Genomic DNA, 20,858 nt, shown 5'->3' on the forward strand with positions numbered 1-20,858 from the left:
CCCCACTTTAAAGAAGTATCTGTATCAATTGCTCAATAACTAATTTATAATCATTTTCATAAAATTGTAAATTCTTACAAAGTGAAAAATGGCAATCAAAAGAGATCAGTAATAAAGGTACGAGCTTTATTAACATCATCAAGCTTTACATCATCTTTTTACCAACTAGAATACAATCTAATCAATAACAAGCCTTTAAATAATGTTGGCAACATCTGGATGTGGAACAGGCTTGGAAGGGCGACCCTGCTTCTTTCTCTCTTCCTGCATTGCACAGTAACGTGCAAACTGAAAAAAAAAGAAAAACATTTCTTCATGTGTCTATGCTTTGTTTACGGTCTTTACTAATGTCTGAAAGTAAATACATGGGTAAAAATGATTAAACTTCAATGTAAATAATTTATATTTACTTCTTTATCTTCATACCTACTGAATTATTCAGACTAGTTCTCTGGTCTACCAAATTAATCATGCTTCTTGAGTCCTTGTTAAAGGGATACTCAAGGCTTGTGATAAGGCTCTGGCGATGGTCAAACGTTTCAAAAATATATTTAGTGACAATTACAGAGCACGAGAGAAATACAGGAGAAATAAAGGATTCGTTTCACACTTAATTACCACTTATTATTACTATTTTGGTTGCCGACGTTTATAAAAATGGAAAAAATCCAGTGAAATCGACTCTTGTGTCCTTCCGCTGAGTAAAATCGATAGCTTCCCGAGATAGTCAAGGAGAGGAGTCTTGTTGTGATGTCAAGAGTCTTCTTGTGACGTCAGTCTCTGACAGGAAGTGTCTGTAGCATTGCGGAGATTTGACGTCTGTTTATTCAATTAACGCACTCTGTTTGTAAGGCTTGTAAGGCTCTGTCTTTCGGAAACTGATGAAAAGAAAATTTTGAATCTTTTTCCCTCTTTTCGGGGCAATCGGGTGCAGCACATTCTCGAGGCATGGTTCTCACTATGGAAACCACACGTCATAGGTCACGTGACGGAGAGTAAGACTTCGTGGAAGCAAAAAAAAAGAGTCCCGTGTAATTTCTCTGATTAAACACAACATTCTACTAAAAACCTTCAACGTTTTCCACATGAACACACATATAAATAGACGAGATTCAAATTTATCTTACTCTTTACGCGATTCTAAGCAGTTTTATTTTGCCTTTAGAATCCTTTTAAGAGCATTTATGATTTGTGGGGCAGGTAGGAGAATGAGGAGTCAGGGTCTTCTTGTTTCTAGTGCCATGTAGTAATACATACATCTAGAGTTTACTTTTGACAACTACAACAAAATATTGTAAACATCAAATAAAGATGACACTGAGGTCTGCTTTTTTTAAAATACCTGCTTATTGTGAAATACACATTCATTAAAGTCCTCGTATTCTTGGACACAGTCTACCATTGCACGGACTTGACCAACACGGCTAGCACAACGGTAGTAGTCCATCTCCTGCTCACCACACTTTTTATTCTGGTGAGTGAACCATCCCAGCTGGGCTCTGGTAATGGGTGTGTAGATAACTGGGGATGCCATCTATGAGGCAACTACTGCAAAATAACATAAGCAAGAAGCTGTTTCTGATATATAAAAACTATTGTGACGAATCCGAACACGTACGCGCAAAACTAAATAAGTGTAAAGCAACATGACTATAACCATGACAATCGTTGAATGTGCTTGTGCGTAAACGTGACCCCATCCTGGCCTTAATATATTATACTTCAAAACATCAAATGCTAAAATCTTCAAACACCAATATCAAGATAAATTGACGCCTCCCTGAATCATTGACTTCCGAAATGGCACTGGCAGAAATAAAAGAATAAATTTAGCTAACCGACTGAGAGCAAATACTCATTAATATAATATAAATGTGCCACAAAGAATTATTTAACTTGTTTAGTAATTAACCTATTTTAACAAAAAGTATTAATGCTTTTTAGTGAATCCTCGATCATTTACTCTTAACGAAATGTAGTCACAAGTACACTGTTCTAAAATCAGCGGTTATCATTTCGTGTCCCACTAAATATTTGTTTGTGAGCAAATTCTTAATTATTACTGGTGTCAACATATTCGCATAACAATGAAACCCGTATTATTATTACCAAGCGATACCAACGAAATAACACTCAAGGTCGATCCCTGCAAACGGAAGTAAACAATCTTTGAGATCGGAAAAGAACATGCATGAGTACTGTGAAAAAAAGAGCACGAATCTTCAAAATATTATCTAAATAAATAATAATGTTTATTGATTTTGCCTTATTATTCCAAACGTTTAATTTAAACTGCTTAGATCTTCTAAAATCTGCTAAAAATAATTACTTCATTCTTCAAGCATTGCAAGCATAACTGTCTCGATAAAAAGCCAATACGAAATTTTAGCATGCAGCTCATCGTCGCAAACATTCCCAAAATCTTCATGCAGATGCTATATGATGATAGGAATATTGATCATGTTTAATATATCACACTTGTATCACATAAATCTGCGAAGAATAATTTTAATAAAGACTTTATAACAAAATGTATAAAGATTGTAAACAAACAAACAAAAAAATCTATATTATAGTTACCAGTTACAGTATTACTTTTTGTCATTTCTGAAGTGTTACATGAGATATGATGTGTAATTTTAAGTTTTGGTGGTTACAATAAGAATATGAGGCTTAAAAGATACTATCACAGTTATAATTTTATTATAAACTATTAAATTTTTAGGACTAATACAGCACCATTCACGGGTCCATACGTGCCAATGACCAGGGCTTCTGCATTAAAAGTTCGGAGGACCCCTTCAATTTTCGTCAATGGGGTCCCCTCCAAAGCTGGGCGAAGAACAGGGACCCCTTAAAAATCTGAAGAAGGGGTCCCCGGGACCCCAAAGAATGGGTGGTTTTCACGTGACGTCATCAGTTTTTGCGAGCTGCTTCAGCGGCCATTTTGATTACCCTACCGAAGCAGTGGTTACTGAAGCTTGCTAGCAACTGATCGGTTATCATGGTCGTCTGCGGTATAAAAGGATGCGGAAACAAGCCCTGCAGTAAACGAAATGTTCCTCTAGATGTATCTTTTCATAGGATACCCAAAATTATTTTGAACCAAGGCGACGAAACAAGAATACTTACAGAAGAACGACGGATCGTCTGTGGAAGGCTTTACCGAAAGGATATTACAACAGAAGAGAAGTGGAACAAAATACTTATCTGTTCGAAACACTTTGTTGGCGGTAAGAAACCAGACGTTTTCCGAATTGCTAAAGTATTTAACGTTATTCTGCATGTTGTACACATTGCGATAAATATTTTCTTCAGTGTAGGTTGGTGACCGTTCACGTGATTTGAGTGAACATCAAAACAAGACTTTCATTATGCATGACCACGACTAATAAACTATAGCTATAGAGAGGCTAAAAAATGTTATTTCTATTTCATTATTTTTCTTTTTAGACGTGTATTTGGTTTATTTTGTTTCAGTGCTGATTATTATTATTTTTTGTAGCCAATGTCACAAAGATGTAATTCATGGGTTGTTTTATTCTTGTGTCTAGGAAAGCCAGCCTATGTGAATTTCCGGAACAGCCCTTCCTGGCTTCCCACTCTACACTTGGGACATGAACGATCAAGTACTTGCTCAGAAGCTGAGACTTCGAAAAACAGGTATTTGAGGCTTGTGTCTCGCAAAAGAAGTAATGCATCTGTCCCTACTCTACCTACTGCAAGCAAGAAGCGAAAATCAATCAGCAGTGAGACAAGCCAGGAAGAAAAATTGTGTGAAAGTGATTTTGGTTGCTCAAGTGCTTGCGAAGAAAGTTTACATGGTGGCATAGAAGATTCATGTTCAAATGATCAGAACACTCAAACAGATTTGACTGGACTAAATATAGATGCAATCATGCAGGACTATGAGACCAGACTTCTTGATTCAGTTAAAAACAGACAACATTGTTCTATTTATGAAAGACAGGTGTATGTTGAAGATGAAGCTAAAGTTCCATTCTACACGGGACTTCATTTGGCAGTAATGGACATTATTTTCAGAACGGTAGAGCCATACATGTCTAATCAAACACAGTCACTGTCCAAAGAGCAAGAGTTTTTGCCGTGTTTAATTAAGATCAGACTGAACTACCAATTCCAGGATATAGGGTATCAGCTGAAAGTATCCGTGTCAACTGTGCAAAGGAGTTTTCATAGAACTCTTGATGTACTTGTAGCACGGTTGTCTTTTTTGTTACACTGGCCTTCAAGAGAAGCTCTGAAACTGTCTATGCCTATGTGCTTTAGAGAAAACTTTAAAGATAAAGTTGCTGTTATTGTTGACTGTTTTGAACTTGAAGCACAGAAACCCTCAGGCCAAACCAATCAGATCCAAGTTTATTCCAACTATAAAAAATATAATTCTGCCAAATATCACATTTGGACTGATGAAACGCCAGTATCGAGGAAGCTACACGGCAGCCTAGTGGACCTGCGGCGCACAGCATCATTTGTGCAGGAGGCAGGCGTGTCCATTTGAGTGATCGACGAAGAAGAAGAAGATTCTGCCAAATATCTGAAATGGATCACACCACAAGGTTCAATCAGCTACATTTCAGATGCATTTGATGGCAGGGCTTCAGACAAACACATCATTGAAAATACTTCTTTGTTGTCCAACTTGTTACCAGGAGATGTAATTATGGCCGACAGAGGTTTCAACATTGAAGATGAAGTTCTTTTTTATCAAGCTAAATTAATAATTCCAGATTTTACCCATGGGAAAAAGCAACTTCACCCACTACAAGTTGAAAATTCGAGAAAAATAGCCTCTGTACAAATTCATGTTGAGAGAGTTATAGGCTTTGTTCGCAGAAAGTTTGGAATTTTGCAGTCTAAAGTGCCTATTGACCTGATGGCAACAAAGCCTGGTGATGATCATAGACAAAATAGTTCGGCTTTGTTGCTGCATTGTAAATTTACATAAATCCATAGTGCCTATTGAGTAGCTATAGTGCAATTTTTTAGTTTGAAATCAGCATTTATTTTCAGAATGCATGCTTGCAATCTGTATATGTTTACATTACCAGAGAAGTTATTCTCAGATATAAAATGCCTTAGCAGAAGCCCTGAATCACCATGCAACTGCTTGAATCTTTCGCATGGTGATTTGACAATTACGTAGTATGGCCTGAGCAGTATTAGCATGGACACGTAACACAAGTTAATCATGGTATTAGCCATTCGATCTTACTAATATGGCCAAGTTATTGTAATATTGACTTAAACTTTGGATCTGATCACAAAAATTCTTCGAGGAAGCAAGAGCGAACAAACGCAATTAAGCAACCGTAATCATAATTATGTCTGTCTCGTCAGATTGGTCTGAATCGATACGTTGGGGCCTTACAATCATTACTTGCGTCTAGAGAATTTGAGTAGACTTAATTAGGTCTATTGAATAGTTAATAGTTACTGGAGAAAGGCTGTAAGCTGGTAAATACGCAGCATAAAAGCCAAGGAGTGAGGACGAATAAGGGTAGTTTGTGGCACTGGATCACATGGTACAATAAACACCAACGAATTGTTTGTAGTTGATACTATGTTATATGACGCAATATAAGCTCAGAAAATCATCACCTTTTCTGAATGTTGCCACATTACAATTGAATCTTGCGGTGATCATTCACAAGGTCCTACAGACAAAAGTGCTGCTTCAAGGTTTTGGGGTATCTTCGTATTTAATTAACATCGCCGCCTGATATCCTCACCTCCATGTTAAGGACAAAGCAAGAGTCATCCACCAGGCAAATAAAATCATTGGTACATCACAGCTGCCCCTTTCTGACCTGTATACCTTCATGCAGTCCGAAAGATGGCATTTAGTATCCTCTCCATCCCAACTTTGAACTGTTGCCCTTTGGCAGGCGCTACAGATTGAGTGGCACGTGCACAGAAAGCTGCCTACCTAATGTCCTTCCTGCCAGCAACAATTATCATCGTATATAAAAGGAACAAAGACTTGTAAGCCTATCATATTACCTTTTAAGGAGAAATTACATCATCTAGTTCAAGATACTTTCTTCGCAGTGCTGCCATAAATGTTCATGGTTCACTTTTATCACCACTCCCATGCTTGAAAGATCGACAGTGCCTCATTGATCCTCAATAGGATCTTATTTGGAGATGACAGACGTGATGCATTGGATGAAGTTAATGTGTATGTCTGAGACGGTATAGGTGTGAGTGTATGTTAAATGTCATTATATGGGTGTTTGTGTTTTTATATATATACATACTATGTTATGTTCACATATATAAATTATTTTGAGAGCTAAAGGAAAATTTGTCCTAGATTATGCCTGGTACAGACAATAAAGATTGATTGATTACTATTACAGACCATGCCATGTCCGACCAACTTGACGTGCTCTTGTAAACGAAGAAAAAAAAAAAAGACTGTACCATTAAAGGCAGAAACATTTTCAAGTTTTGAGGGACTTGTCTATTCATCAAACACATTAATAGGGGAAAAATTTTCATACATGCAAGCATTCAGACATCATCATACATGTGAAATGTATCTTGCCATGGTCTCAGAATCCTACTTGTGACATCTACTAGAAGTAAAGCGTTTTTGCATTATTACCTAGATATAAATGAAAATTGTCATTATGTGAAGCTGTGTTAACAATATTAGTTCACAATGGAAAACTATGTGACCCTTCTCTTTATGCTAAAGGAGAGATCTTGAGAGGGAAGAGTGTATGGACTGATTAACTGTGCAATGTTGGAATTACGTCCCCCCCCCCCCCAATCTCCAAAGGCAGTGCAGGACTGCCTGTAGGACCCATGTGCATGACAGAGTTTACCTGTCTCCCTTGCTGTGTTCACACTGCTCCCATTCAATACATTGTCATGTGCTAGAACTTCGCTTTCCTGTGTGCAGTACCCATTCCACTGTTTATATATACATACCATCACTTGTTAGCTGGTGGGGTGTATCAGTGTCTCACTGACACTTTGCCATTAAAAAAAATGGCACAAGAAAAAAGTGTTTAGCACCACACACTTCCACAAGAATTCGAAACTTTTTAAAAATTTAAAACTAAAGTAAAAATAAAGATGAGGAGGTGCTTTGTCCAGCCTGTGTGATGTGCACCACTGCACACAATCCTTGTGGAGTACCTGTCAGTGGCCCATAGACAGCAGCAGTACTGCTATGGAGATTATACTGGTACAGATGGTCTGCTGGCTGACAGTGAGGTGTTGCCATTCTCAGATGTTCAGCAGTAATGGTTCTGTTGCACCACAGACGGATATTAGTTCGTGGTTGCACAGAGCTATCGACCTTATGAACGTGGTTGCAGTGTCCCGTCATTCAGAGCTGTCCACAATGAGAGAGTTGTTCAGTCCTGCCGCTTGTCTTAAATCGTTCTAACAGTTGCTGAGTAACAGAATACCTCACCTCAGCCACTTCAACATGTCTGATATGCAGTCTAGGAGCCCTTCCAGAGCTAGCCATAAGCTACTGGTGTCAATGAGACAATCAAACTAATGTAGTAAGAGCAAAACAAATGAGGGTTCTTCAAGTAACTTTTGTAGAGGGTTCTGATGTTCCAGGTCTCTATCATGGTGCTTGCCTTGGTCGTCAAAAGATGAGTCAGCGAGCTGGCTTCCTTAAGGCTTTCACTAGCACGCAGTGGTACTGCTGCGGTTTCTGAAACAGCCTTTTTTGTTTTTACATGAGTGGGTTGTTAGCCCAAAGCAAAACTCCAAACCTGCAAGGCCAGGGTGCAACATTTTAGTCTGGCCTCTCCCCTGACAGCTGTTCAGCTTGGTTAGACCTGCCAGGAGCACAAGGCTCCTGCTGACATAGCTCTGTGGATCAACGTGCACAAGCCACCCCACTACATGGTAAGTTGCACCAACTGGTAATCAGGAGGGATTAGTGGTAAGGGAAAACGTAATTTCAGTAACGATAAGTAAAAAAATTATAGCTACATGTCCACCTTATCTCTTATCTGATATGTTTCACTAGTAGAATGGTAGGTGCCAGAATCTCTGTGCATATTCAGAAATTCTGAAATGTTCTGTTTGTACTTGTTTTGAATTTGCAGAAGCCAAATCCTTGCCGATTAGATTTATTGCTCAAATCAGAAATAAAGTTTCCAAACAAAACATTTTGTTCACCACTTCGCACATTCTATACAAGTTACACACTACTATGCTTGTTGTAAAGTTTATAATATACCACCATGTACACCCTATGCAAAACACAATTCATGCATATTCAAATATTTAATGTCAATGTCAAAAGTGATTCAGTTAAAAAAAACACTTAACGCTAGAGAAGGAAGTGCTCCTTTGTACACTTCAGTGTTGAGCCCATAAATAGCCTGAATAAGAGCATCATAAATATAGATTATAAATATGCGGATCTCTACAAATAACAAACAGCATAACATAAGTATGCTGACCTCTTTAAACAGCATGGGAGCAGTGAGGAGATGCTACCAAGGTCCACAAAAATGTAGTTTTCCCATAAGTCCAGCAGATCACAAAATTTACTATGCCAACAGCTCTAGCTATTTTCAACTTACCTATGATGCTGATTCAGGATTTGTATCTGGATAGTTACTTGGATAAGAGTTTTATGCTTAGTTCACTTTTCCAATCCAATACTCTCCTTCTTAGTCTAAGACATCTATATTAAGAGGTCAATGTTTATCTTTTGTATTTGTGTACGTACATTTATATCTACTTAGACTTTCCACGTTTGATAGGAACTCCATATATCATAGCCAGTGTGGTTTCTCAACAGAATGGTGAAATACATGTACAGAAGACAACCAAAGATTGTAACAATTTATCACCAGTTTTTAAAGATTTATAACAATTGAATCTAGTGCGCAGCTACCACATAATATGGTCAGATGGGCATAGTGATGCACATATACTTCTGACAGCAGTTACAGTACTATAAAAAGAGCAGTTTTTTTTTTTTAAGTGTCTATATTTGCTCTTCAGGGATTAGTGCATCAGATGTGGATCTTTGATGACCAAGAAGTGTTCAGCTAAGTTCAAAGCCAGCATCTGCTTCTATAGCATACAGCAGCTTAGTGCGCAGAATGTTTTGGTCATTAAACTCGGGCAGCTTCAGTAGGTTCATACAAGTGCTGGATGTGGGCAAGCGGTCCTGCTCATTCCCTGCATTATGGATGCAGAATGCAGGGTACAAATCCTGCAACACGCACAAGTTTATTTTGTCAAACTTTATACAGAATACACAGTACAAACCTTGCACTATTATCTGTCAAACTGCAGAATGTAAGGTACAAATGCTGCAGCAGGAATATTATCTTTATGAAACCCTTAAAGTACCATGATGTAAATTTATAAATTTTTACACTCTTTAGCGATCTACACAAAGCAAAGTTACTGACCTTAAAGCCAAGCAGAGGAGGGCGTGAACAGCTGGTGACAAATTTAAGCAGCTGTCGTTTTTGTTTATCTGTGAATTGTGACACAACTTCCCAGAACATTACTATTTCTGGATGATCATCTCTGTAGCCACCTGCAAGAAGATCTTTTGTCTATTAAGTGTACGTGTAAAGGTGATGGGCATCAAACAGACAACAATGAACAATGACTAACATGTACCTGAGTAGTTGGTGTGTTGACGGAGATCAAAGATGTCGATTGGTATAGAGGCACCTGAGATCAGAACCTGCAGCTCCTGACTACTGAACATCTGTAGCCAGTCTAACTTTATCACATCTGCCATGCCTTGTCGAAAGTGTGCACAGTGCTGTCGGATCTAAAAAATTTTAAATGCATATCAGTGACATGAGAATGACAGTCTTGAGAAACATTTGTTGAAATATATTTTAGGTTGCATAAAAATAAAATAAAAAAGAATTACAAGCATCTGAACATTGGCATTTTAGAAAAAAGTCAAATAAAAATAATGCAGAGCATGGTGATGTTTGTGTGTGGTGAATGCAAGTAGGCAGAAGTTAAACCTTAAGAAATTCTCACTGCTTTTCTGATGCCCACCAGATCTGATAGAAAATTCCTTTCAATTATGGACTGGTCATGGGTTATTTTTGCCTATTCTGTTTAGTCACCGCACTGGCAACTAAGTGATCTTTGTGACTTATGATGACACTGATAACTTTACATCCAAATTATTTTAAAATTTAAATCACTGCGCTTTTTAAATAAACTTAAATTGCCATTACAATATCTTTAAACTGTCAGTAACTATAAACTTTCATGTCTGACCTTATAAACCTTTAGAAATATAAACTAAAAAAACAGGTCACAATGAGAAATAATGAAAGTTCACGCTTATGAATTACCTGTTTGTTCAGACGATAGTCTGCCATGAGGTGCACATATTCAATGCGATTTTCTCTGGTAACAGCAATTTGCCGTCCTCCTGCTTTTAGTTCTTCTACCTGCAGGAAAATGTCCAAATGAAGGATTTATGCCCTGAGTACATGGATGAAACAAGCAATGCTGTTCATCTAACTGGCTACATGACATTGACCATCACATTGATGTTCAGATAGACATAAATTTCAATATTACACAAGAACAGTTAACCCTCAGTATTAATTTAGCTTGGAATTATATAATCAAAATTGATCAACGTCACCACATATGACCCCAGATGCAGCATTACCCTGAATATCGCTTGGGTTTACCATTTTTGTATTAAATTCCAAGCCCAAGTACTAATCAAAACTAACACTAAAAATTACTAAAGAGGTTAGAGCATTTTGATTCTGGTTTATCTGTGAAGGTTTAATAAAACTTCATCTGGTGACAACATTGCAGCAAAATTCTTTTAAGAGAAAGGGTGCTAATGCAGGGAGTAATATACTTTTCTGGAGATCAGCACTTCAAAAAAAAATGATTTTTATTTAAAGCTTTTTACACATAATATCCTTTTTGTTTTCAGAGGTGGACTAGCTTACTGTGACACATTGATTTAGTTATGTAAAACATCAATCCAATCACTTTGTCATTACCTTAGTTTCCCCAAAGTCATTGCTCACTACAGTAAAGTCCAAACCAAGATCTGCCACATCTCCTTCATAATTCTTAAGGTACAATAAATTCCTGCACACAAATCACTTTATTTACACTCATTTCCTTATATTATTATCACAAAATTCAAGTAAATAAACATTGTATTAATTTGTTCACAATACATCATCAAATGTCATTTTAAGAGAAGCCTTTGCATAGCCACACAAGTTTTTCAAAATTTCACTGACCATTAAAAATCTGAAACCATGGCCTGCTTGATTATCTTTGGTTGGGATAAAATATACAAAATTTTAAAAATCAATACTTTTGTTAGTCCCTACTTCTTTTTCAAGTGTATGACCTTCCTAGCCAAATGCATACTCTTGGATGTAAAACTGCATTATCTGGTTCATGCTCATTTAAAAGCAAACAAATGTCATAATGCTTTTATGATAGCAGAAAGGGGCTAGATAATATCCATATTTGAGTATTTTTCACTAATAAACTGCAGAAGGAATATAATTAACTGGCATCCTGAGGCATTCAAAGCAATTAAAGAAAACGCTACATACTTGTACATAATGGGGTCCAGAGACTGTAGATGGTGAATGTCAAGATTTGCAGAGCTGTGAGAGAGAATCTTTGCTAAGAAAAAACTGGCAAAAGGCAACTCAACCAGCATGTTCTCCAGCAAGGCCTGGAGGGAAGATGTGAGAAACATATAAATTAGAGATCTGTAGTGCAAAAATTATCATGGCATCTGAAAAAGTTGCAAACAGCAAGTCTAGTTGACACAAATGTGACAATCATAATGTGGACATAAGAATGCTATGTACAATTATCACCCCAAAATTTAGCACACAAAATTTTCTGCCAGTTAACATTGCACAATGTTAATCATGAAAATATGTTCTATATGTTAAAACAGCAAACCTGACCTTGCCCAACATTCGACCTAAAAAGAAGAAGTGCTCTGTGAAGTTGGGCATCAGAACACTGGCCTGAGGATTGGGATAGAGCAAGCGATCAGCCGTATACATGAAGAAGCCTCGATTGGGATCAAATCCTGTCTTCAGAAGCTCCAACAAAAATTCCCTGAAGATGCCGCCGCCATCAATTCCAGCCTCATCCATTCCAGCAATGTTCACCAACTGTACCCGCATCTTAAGTTTGAGATTTGGCTCTGTTGAAGGTCAATTCATAATGCTTAAACAAGTCAAATAATTTATTGCTTGAAGACATTTGAACAGGATATGCCACCACACTACTTTTCAAGTCTAAAATGTTCTGGCAAAAAAAAATTAAAATAAATAAAAAGATGATGATGATACATGGTACATAGAACTTAAGACTGTATAAGATACAAGATACAAGACATCTTTATTGTCTATGGTCGCAAGAGACAGAAATTTTTCTTTGTTGGGATCTCAAAAAAAAAAAAAGGTTTCTGTGAGTGCGTCGTAATCACAGCAGCTGTCAAAGAACAGCTGACAGTCTGTTGCCTCATAACAGCCCCGCAGTGCCTCGATCTTCTCGTGTGACCACTGCTTAATCTCTATGACTTTTGGTTTAGCAGTTTTCACTTTCTGTTGGTATCTTGGGATGAGACGAACCACATTGTGGTCGGATCTCCCCATTGGGGGCCTGCATCTGCTTGCATAAGTATTTGAGATAGAGCTGTAACATTTGTCTAACACACGATTCTGCCGAGTGGGACAGCTAACATGTTGGTATAGGGAGGGCAATTCAGCACTAATATCACAATTGTTAAAGTCGCCTAGGATAAATACAGCCTGGTCAGTGAATCTATGTAAGGCCTTGTTGTAACTGGCTGCTATCTATAAGGTATAAAGCAATGGACTAATTCATGGACATGGAGCAAAAAGACAAGGAACAGTGATGTAAAACCTACTAAGTTTCAACTTCATGTATCAGTGCAAAGTCATATGCCACCAGCTCTACAAGGACACTAATGGTGGAACTTCTTGCGGGTGGTTTTTAAAATGGTTTTGGCTGGGTGAGGGAAGGTAGGAGTACACACAGTGCTGACTTTTACACGCAGTCAGTTTTCTCTAATTGGTACCCTGACTCTGAGGCAGGGTGGAGATCACAGGCGGTGCCGACTACCCTAACAAGAAAACGTCTTTCTCAGCCAAGTACTTTCTGCTCATGCTTAGAAAGTTGAGGTGAAATAGTTTGCAAATGAACATACTGTCAGAGTTTGGACCAACCATTGAACGTATTCTCAATAAAAAAGAGAGAAAAATAAAGGAGAAGAGGTTGGCATAAACACAAAGACAAATGAATTTTAACACTTTATTTTTATTGCTTTCATTTATCTTTCTTTATATTTATATATCTTTCTTTACTCATAAGCATGGATAACAATATTCAACATTTTCAGTTTATTCCCCTGGTGACTGACATAAAGTACACCTGCGTTTGGGTGCAATGTTTGAACTTTTACAAATGGGCTACAAGTCATGCCTTTAATACAGTGCCCATTCACCACATTCACCATCTACAAAAGTGGCCCTATGGTTCATGTTTGTTGGTGAGCATGACAAGGTGAAGGACATTGTAAATCCTGTTCATGCACATTCAGTCTCGTGCACCTCTTTGCTCAAAATGAAGATGTCAAAAATGGATGGGCAGGTGCTGATCATTTCTGGTTGTCTTAATGGACATAATATCATCTGGAACTAGTTGTCTCCACTAGTTGACAGATATTCTATAAGCGAAAGAATGCACCTTGCTTACATTACATCAGGGATTATTCACATGCAATATAAAAAATTTGCTAAGTGTGCCAATTTGGGACATGTAAATGGATACACTTTTGAGAAATAGCTGCCACGGATTTTCAGCCGTTGATTTCTTGAAGTGCCAATCAAGGGCAGAACAGTCTCCTCTGACCAATGAGATTAGTGTGATGACAGATGCAAGGCAGGAATGTAGAAAAAATTCATATCACACTGATGATGTTACTTTGGGAGCAGCAACCCACAGGGACTGAACATAGGCCAAGAAGATAAATTTAGTCTGATAATACTAGTAATTTGCCAGGAGAATGACATGCAGCCATGGCTGCCTGGTCTGTTTGAACATCGTCTTGCATGCCAGCATGACCAGGAACCCAGATGAAAACAATGTCCTTGTTGCAATGAATGAGTGCTGCATAAATTTTATGAAGTTGGACCACAAGAGGATGGTCAAAATCATTGGAAAAAAGAGCTTGGAGCGCAGAAAGGGAGTCTGAAATAATAAAAAAATGTTTTTGCTCTGAAGAGCAGTGAGCATGCTGTAAGGCAAGAAAGATGGCATGAAATTCTGCAGAGAAGATTGAGCAGCTTTCCACAAGTCCGGCTGAAGAAGCCTGTTGCGGCTGGCAGGATGGAACTGCTGCCTGGGATACCAGCATAGCGTGGAGCCCAAATAAAAACAATATCCTTGTTGCGATGAATGAGTGCTGCATGAATTTTATGAAATTGGACCATAAGAGGGTGGTCAAAATCATTGGAAAAAAGAGCCTTAGTCAGATTTCGCCAGCAGTTATAAAGATTATTGTCCTGCTCCAAGTTACTTAAAAATTGTAAGATTATAGGAAAGTGATCGCTGCTGCACAGGTTGCCATGTACAGCCCAGTTAAAATCTAGTAACAGTGCTGGCCTGACTACTGACAAATTGACTGCTGACACTCCTACTGTATGGGTGACAAAAGGTGTTAGAACCGTCGTTCAAAAGGCAGCGATCACTTTCCATAAAAAATGATCCCAGCAAACACAAGTCTGAAAATTGTGACATAAAATTCGAAAGCCTTTGAAGGAAAAAGCGGTGGCAGAAGGTAGGAGAAGAGTCTCCTGCATGCTATAATATCGGGAGAGAAACAAGATGCTAGGCATCGGAGTTCTTCAAAGTTGGCTCGGATCCCTCGACAGTTCCATTAAAGGATTGTACACATTGTTAATCGAGGAAAAGTTACAGAGCACCTCACAGAAGCAGAGGAAGGAGAAGAAAAGGAAGGCTAGGGGCAGCAGAATGGAGAAGGCGACACCAAATGTTGCTCATCCACATCCATCCACTGGAAACAGATTATTGGTGCTGCTGTGGTAGTCCCAGATGTTTTCTGCTGAGTAGTGGGCTTTTCTGGCGACTTTGGTTTTGTTTTTGTGTTATCTGTCTGCAGTGTGCTGATCTTGTTCCTTGGTGATTTTGTGTTGCGTGCTTGCTGGCATGCAGTGTTTCTGACTGGTGAAGGGGGATGCTTGGACTGTGATGCTTGTGTGGCTTGAGATGCTTGTGTGGTTTGAGATTTTTGAGATGACTGGGTACTACCACAGCTTGTAGAAGGAGAAGGAGGAGAAGGCATAGCCTAGTGGACTGGGACAATGCCCTTGGAAGAGACCCATGTCACGATAGATACAGAGGTTGACGGTCATCTTGCAACAGCTGCCGAGTAGAAAATGGAGCTTACAGTAGAAGATGTTCCTAAGGAGCCACCCACTAAGCGATGGCGAGTATCGGTGTAAAAGACACCAGATTTTGCGCATATGTGCTGTCTCTTCTTTCCACTTTTGCTAGTCTCTAGAAGAAGCAACATGAGATCCGTCACAATTTGCACATTTGGCGCTTTAGAACAATCAACTGCAGCAAGGCCTGTATCGCCGCAGCGAAAAGAGCAGGCTTGGAACTTGCAAAAGCTAGCCCCATGACCATAACGCTGACAGTTGAAGCAGCTCAATGTTGAAGGTACGTACAGAAAGACTTTGGCCTGCAAATACCCAACCTCAATGAAGTCAGATATTTTGGGAAAACAGAAAGTTAAGAAAAGAGTAATAGTAGGAACAGATTTTCCGTCCTTCTTTAGGATGACCCTTTGCACCACTATGACCCCCTGGGGTGCCAGTTCTGATTTGATGTCGTTCTGACATCCTGGCAAGATCAGGGCAATGAATGACCCCCCCCCCAACTCCTCTTTTGAAGAGTTGAGGGGTCAATGAGGAGTTACTTCTATGGGCGGTCGACAAACTATTTTCCACCCCATCGGCGCAGAGCCTCAGACGCTTTCTGATCTGCGCACTGCGCAATTTCTTGTCCAGTACACAGACTTCTAACAGCTGAAAAGGTTGTAGAGAAGTTTCTTAACCCCCTTTGCTATTGCGAAAGGGGAGAGGGACGAGAACAGCCAGGCAGGCTCAGCACCCTCCACCATAAGAAAACAGGGCCAGGCCCCTTCAACATTCTCTCTCACGCAATCTTTCACTTTATCCTCACTGTCTGAAGATTCTTTTTCTCTGGTGCCTTTTCTTAGGTTTGTTTTTTTTGGTGCCATGATTTGGTTTGCTCCTTATGCTCCCCATCCACCACGGAGTCCAACAAGGGGATGTGACCGAGCAGTACCACAGGGTTTTTCCAGCAGGGTCGCACCAGGGATACATAAAGAATATACTCTGGCCTTCTGAGTATGAAGACCAGATGGACCCCAGCCACAGCCTTCTAGCAAAGCTAGGGCAATACATGACCAGCCGCTTGGTTGGTGTGGGAAGATAGGAAGGATAAAACTCTAGTATGACAGGGAGATGTTTGATTAGAAAAAGAATATTGATGAAAGGGCCAGATAAGCGAGAAAAAAGAAAAGCATAAGAAAAAAGGTGTGGGCCAGCTTAGTCACAGCCGGAAAGAGGCTGGGTGTTCACCCCCGGCATGAGAAGCTGGGCCCAATGGGACTGATCATTAACAAAACATTCCACCCTTTTAGTCCTTTAAGTTAAAAAATGCTACCTACCATTTTCTCTGGATAATTTTTCAAAGGCATCCTCGTAGATGTAGTTGCGTCTTATCATGACACTGATAGTGGGACCCATCATGAAGTTGTGCATCTCACCTTGGTGCTCTTCCTTCTCTCCCTGGATCAGTCGCTGCAATATCTATGTATGAATGTGCCCACATAAGGACTCAATAAACAAGCTCCTTTTATGATTATGAAACTATTGCAAAAACTGACCCTTTTGCCAAAATGTTGTGGTTTACAGATCGTTACTTGTCCAAAGCAAATGTTAGATTAAAGGCAAGGTTTGTAGCACACATACAGACACTTATGCACCTATAAAGGATATAAAAAAAAAAACCTTATCATTGCTGAAAATACCCATCATAGCAAGAAGCACATGCAATTTTTTAAACCTTGACTCTCTCCTCAAAAGACACAACAAAAGGCAGCTCCGTCAGTATAATCAAATTGCGGACTTCACGATTAGCCAGAGGAGGACGCTCATCATCTAAGAAAAAGAAAGTGGTAAGAAAAGCAATGATAAGTTTTAAGGAATTTCAGTAAACGAACACCATCTTCATTCTATTCTTATGTCTATTTTATGACTATTTCTTCATTGATCATAAATGCGATTGAATGAATTTGACTTGCTATAGCTTCTTCAATAATTTCCCCTTTAGTCTAAATTTCACACCTCAACCTCTGACCCTAAATTACATATGAAATGCAGCAATTGCCACTTTGCCAGTCAGTTAGCCTGTTGATAACTTGAAGTATGGGGTAATTTAACCTGCTGATTTCTTACCCAGGGTTAGGGTTATAGTATATAGGGTTATAGTATTTTTACTCATGGGTAAACTGATGTCCATCGATATGAGGCCAGCATTTTAGTTTTTCATCAGCAGAATATCCACTGCATCCAACTCCATTTCTTCCTTTCTTTGCAAAGTGTCAGTGATGCACACATTTATTTTTCTATTTTTCATACAGTAGAACAAGTTAAAATGGTAAAAATTGTGTGTGGGAAGATTGTTAGGTGTGAAAACAGACTGGAGTTAAATTTCACTAATTTACTTTACAGCTGCATACCTTAAATAAAATTAAGTGAAAGGTTAGGCTCTTCATACAGATACTACGCTGATGCTGCTAATGGCATCAGCAAATTTTGTGTTTAAAGATAACAGGGATAAGCATCACCAAAAAAGTGATAACAGAATATGTACACACATACCAATGTTCATTTTTGTCAAGGGTCTCAGTGAAGCAAAGGGACGTCTGATGAATATTGAATTTCGGGCTTTGTAAATCTGAGATGGCTGTTTAAAGAAAAAGAGGAGAAAAAAAAGAGAAAGCATAATCAGTCATGCAACCCCAAAACTGAGTCATGTGGCTTTACTGTCTCACACCAATTTGTTTTTATATTTGGTGGGTTCTCTTTATCAACAGCTGCTCATACTGTTTTTAGTTTGTGGCATGACAAGCACTGTGCGTATTGAAATAATGCAAATATTGATAAAACTTCTTGCTTTTCTGCCTTTTAGACAAAGGAGTGTTTTGTTGTGGTCCACAAATAGTGCAGTAGACAGCTGCCATGAAAAGACCTACCAGATTCAAGTGTGCTACATCTATCTGAAAATTCAAAGATAGAAATACCTTGTCAGCCTGTATAGACACCTGTGAGGCCAGCCAGTGGTCCTGTCGGCAAAAAGGTCTGCGACTATCACGGCTGTGGATCTGACGGACCAATGTGGAGATTGCCTGCAAAATAATAATTGTCTGTGTTGCACTTTGTGTCTCAGTATTAGACTAACTCCTTACAAAGGTTAGGGTGATGCTGCATTTCAGAACAATGAAAATGGATTAAACCCCACTGCTCTGCACCCACCACTGGCTTCCCAACTCTTACTGCATACCCATCTCGCTGAAATTTCTTCTCCCTCTTGCAGCAGGATTGTTTGATCTACATTTGTCGTCTCTCTGGGCAGCAACATTTCTCTAATTCTATAGTTGTGTTTCAAATGATGAAAAAAATCTAATAGTCAATTATTTTCTTCCACACTGAATTATATGGAGTAGAATTTTCTCAAAGATCCCTGAGTCAATGCGCAGTCTCTTCAGGAAGGCCTTAAAAATCTAGCTTTTTTCGTGTCCACAGTCTTCATTCTTCTGTACCTCTTCCAGTCCCATATTCCTCCTCTTTTCTTATTGTTTTACTGTTCTTTAATCTCCTACTACATGAAGGAAACACACATTGATTTAGCATAAACTCTAAGTCTTAGCCAAATTTTCATATAAGTAGATGTTCATCAATTCTTATCAACTTTATTGGTTCCAGCAAGAAATCAGACCTTAGTATGAAGAATGAAGTATATACGATGCTATGAAGGAGTACCTTAAATAAATACGCCCAGAAGCGAGTTTCATTTTCATCATCCTCATCCGTTATATGTCGACTTTGAATGCCAGTCAAGTGAAGTGCTTGACGATAATCTTCATTGACTGCAAACTTGGCATCAGGATGTGCTAGCTCGATGATACCAAGACATGCATTGCGAAGTGCCAGGCTCATTGGCACCATTTCTCTAAGGGTGAATGGCATGCTGGAACTAGGCTCTAAATTAAAAAAGGAACCAGAAACAAACTTCATCTGCAGCCTTAGAAAAATGTCAGATTTTAGAAAACCAGCTTATTTTCAGATAATTAACAGACAGTCAGCTAAACTTTATGGTATCATATGATGTACATAACCTCTTTTCATATCAACTGATTTGTTTCTTCTCATTTAATAGATTCTTCTCAAGGCATAATTTCAAAATAGCAAAATATTCTTGGGAAGGTGAAAACAGTTATGAGAAGATTTTGTCATTAAGACAAGACTTTCTTTATCCCAGACAGCAATTAGATACAGCTTTATATAAAAGTGTAACAACAAAAAAACAATACCACAACGCATTGATATCTACTCCACCAAACAGACTCATACAATCATGGCTCAGGTTTACGATAAGATCCTGCATTCATTCACACACTGCACCATTCAAAAGTTGCACAGCAAAAACAACTGATAGCCTCAGTCTGTTGATCTTGTAGAATTAGTGGCCTAATGGAAGTTGATGCAACTCTTTTGACAGAACGTGCCTCTCTCTCTCATTGCGTAGAACTGCAGACACTTTTAGAGGTGTCTGGCTATTCAAGAGAGTCTGAAAATCACTCTAACCTTTCCAGTAACATTGGAGCAGGTCTACACAAACACAAAGCTGCTCTTGACCTTCAATGCTAAACTGTTGTAAAAACAGATAAACTAGGACAGCACCCTCTCTATATATCTATCTATTCCTCTTCGCGCATCAGGTTGCACATAAGGCCTCAACCAGAGTCTGCCACCAATGTCGATTGGCTGAAACCCGCTCCAGGTGACCCCATGTCCAGCCCTTTCCTTTCATCACCCTTTCCACTGTTCTTCTCCAAGTTTCCTTTGGGCGGCCTCGTTTTCTTCAACCATCTGGAGTACATCGCAGGGCGAATCTGGAGAGGTCTGCTGTCTGAGTTTAAGTCCAATCCATCACCAGAGCTTCTGCTAACCCAAAACATTGCGTACAGTACGCATTAAAAGTTCGTAGGACCTCTTCAATTTTCGTCAATGGGGTTCCAGGGGACCCCCTCAAATTAGGGTAAAGAACAGATACAAAATTGGGTGGGTGTAGTGTCTGACATCGTAGCCCAATCTATTGCTGTCGTCTGCTACAAGGTGAGAGTAACTTCCCTTGCACTGAGTTTTTTTCCCTTTCCGGAAAGAGTTCCATTAACCTATTTCCAAGATGTCATTGACAGCGTGGTTAAAATCATCGTCTCAGAAACAGAAAGAAAGTAAGAGCGAAGACAAACAGCAAGATAATGAAGTACAGTTAACATAAGCTCATAACAGATGCTTGCACAGACTTCATGGCACAGAAATCTTGCCGTTTCTGACTAGACATTACAGTGCTTTGTGTGCCTGAAAGGCAGTTGAACAAAGAATGTTGATTTGTTGATTTTTTTTTCACATTGTAAAGGCACCCCTTAGAGT

At 39.0% G+C, this 20,858-nt stretch overlaps 2 protein-coding genes across 3 annotated transcripts in view; one reads left to right on the plus strand and one right to left on the minus strand.

The window, feature by feature from the left end:
* Nucleotides 1-2,431: 2,431 nt before the first annotated feature.
* Nucleotides 2,432-12,081, plus strand: LOC112574549. Its single transcript, XM_025255703.1, has 3 exons — nucleotides 2,432-3,233; nucleotides 3,555-3,663; nucleotides 11,951-12,081. Exons 1-3 carry the CDS (start codon nucleotides 3,005-3,007, stop codon nucleotides 11,979-11,981), a joined length of 369 nt encoding a protein of 122 aa, XP_025111488.1. The 5' UTR covers nucleotides 2,432-3,004; the 3' UTR covers nucleotides 11,982-12,081.
* LOC112574547 (ubiquitin-protein ligase E3C-like) overlaps nucleotides 8,113-20,858 on the minus strand; it is a 48,232-nt gene continuing 35,486 nt past the window's right edge. The window contains exons 13-24 of one of the 2 annotated variants that reach the window (XM_025255699.1): nucleotides 19,185-19,405; nucleotides 18,446-18,550; nucleotides 18,024-18,108; nucleotides 17,206-17,300; nucleotides 16,808-16,949; nucleotides 11,961-12,205; nucleotides 11,595-11,719; nucleotides 11,022-11,112; nucleotides 10,347-10,445; nucleotides 9,646-9,802; nucleotides 9,429-9,559; nucleotides 8,113-9,226 (exon numbers count right to left, since the gene is read on the minus strand). In XM_025255699.1, the coding sequence (XP_025111484.1) occupies nucleotides 9,056-9,226; nucleotides 9,429-9,559; nucleotides 9,646-9,802; nucleotides 10,347-10,445; nucleotides 11,022-11,112; nucleotides 11,595-11,719; nucleotides 11,961-12,205; nucleotides 16,808-16,949; nucleotides 17,206-17,300; nucleotides 18,024-18,108; nucleotides 18,446-18,550; nucleotides 19,185-19,405 (1,667 nt within the window). In that variant the 3' untranslated portion in view covers nucleotides 8,113-9,055. The remainder of the gene's footprint in view (nucleotides 9,227-9,428; nucleotides 9,560-9,645; nucleotides 9,803-10,346; nucleotides 10,446-11,021; nucleotides 11,113-11,594; nucleotides 11,720-11,960; nucleotides 12,206-16,807; nucleotides 16,950-17,205; nucleotides 17,301-18,023; nucleotides 18,109-18,445; nucleotides 18,551-19,184; nucleotides 19,406-20,858) is intronic. The other variant, XM_025255700.1, reaches the window with a different exon arrangement.

The sequence above is a fragment of the Pomacea canaliculata genome, linkage group LG10 (genome assembly GCF_003073045.1).
Source record: "Pomacea canaliculata isolate SZHN2017 linkage group LG10, ASM307304v1, whole genome shotgun sequence".
Taxonomy (NCBI): domain Eukaryota; kingdom Metazoa; phylum Mollusca; class Gastropoda; order Architaenioglossa; family Ampullariidae; genus Pomacea; species Pomacea canaliculata.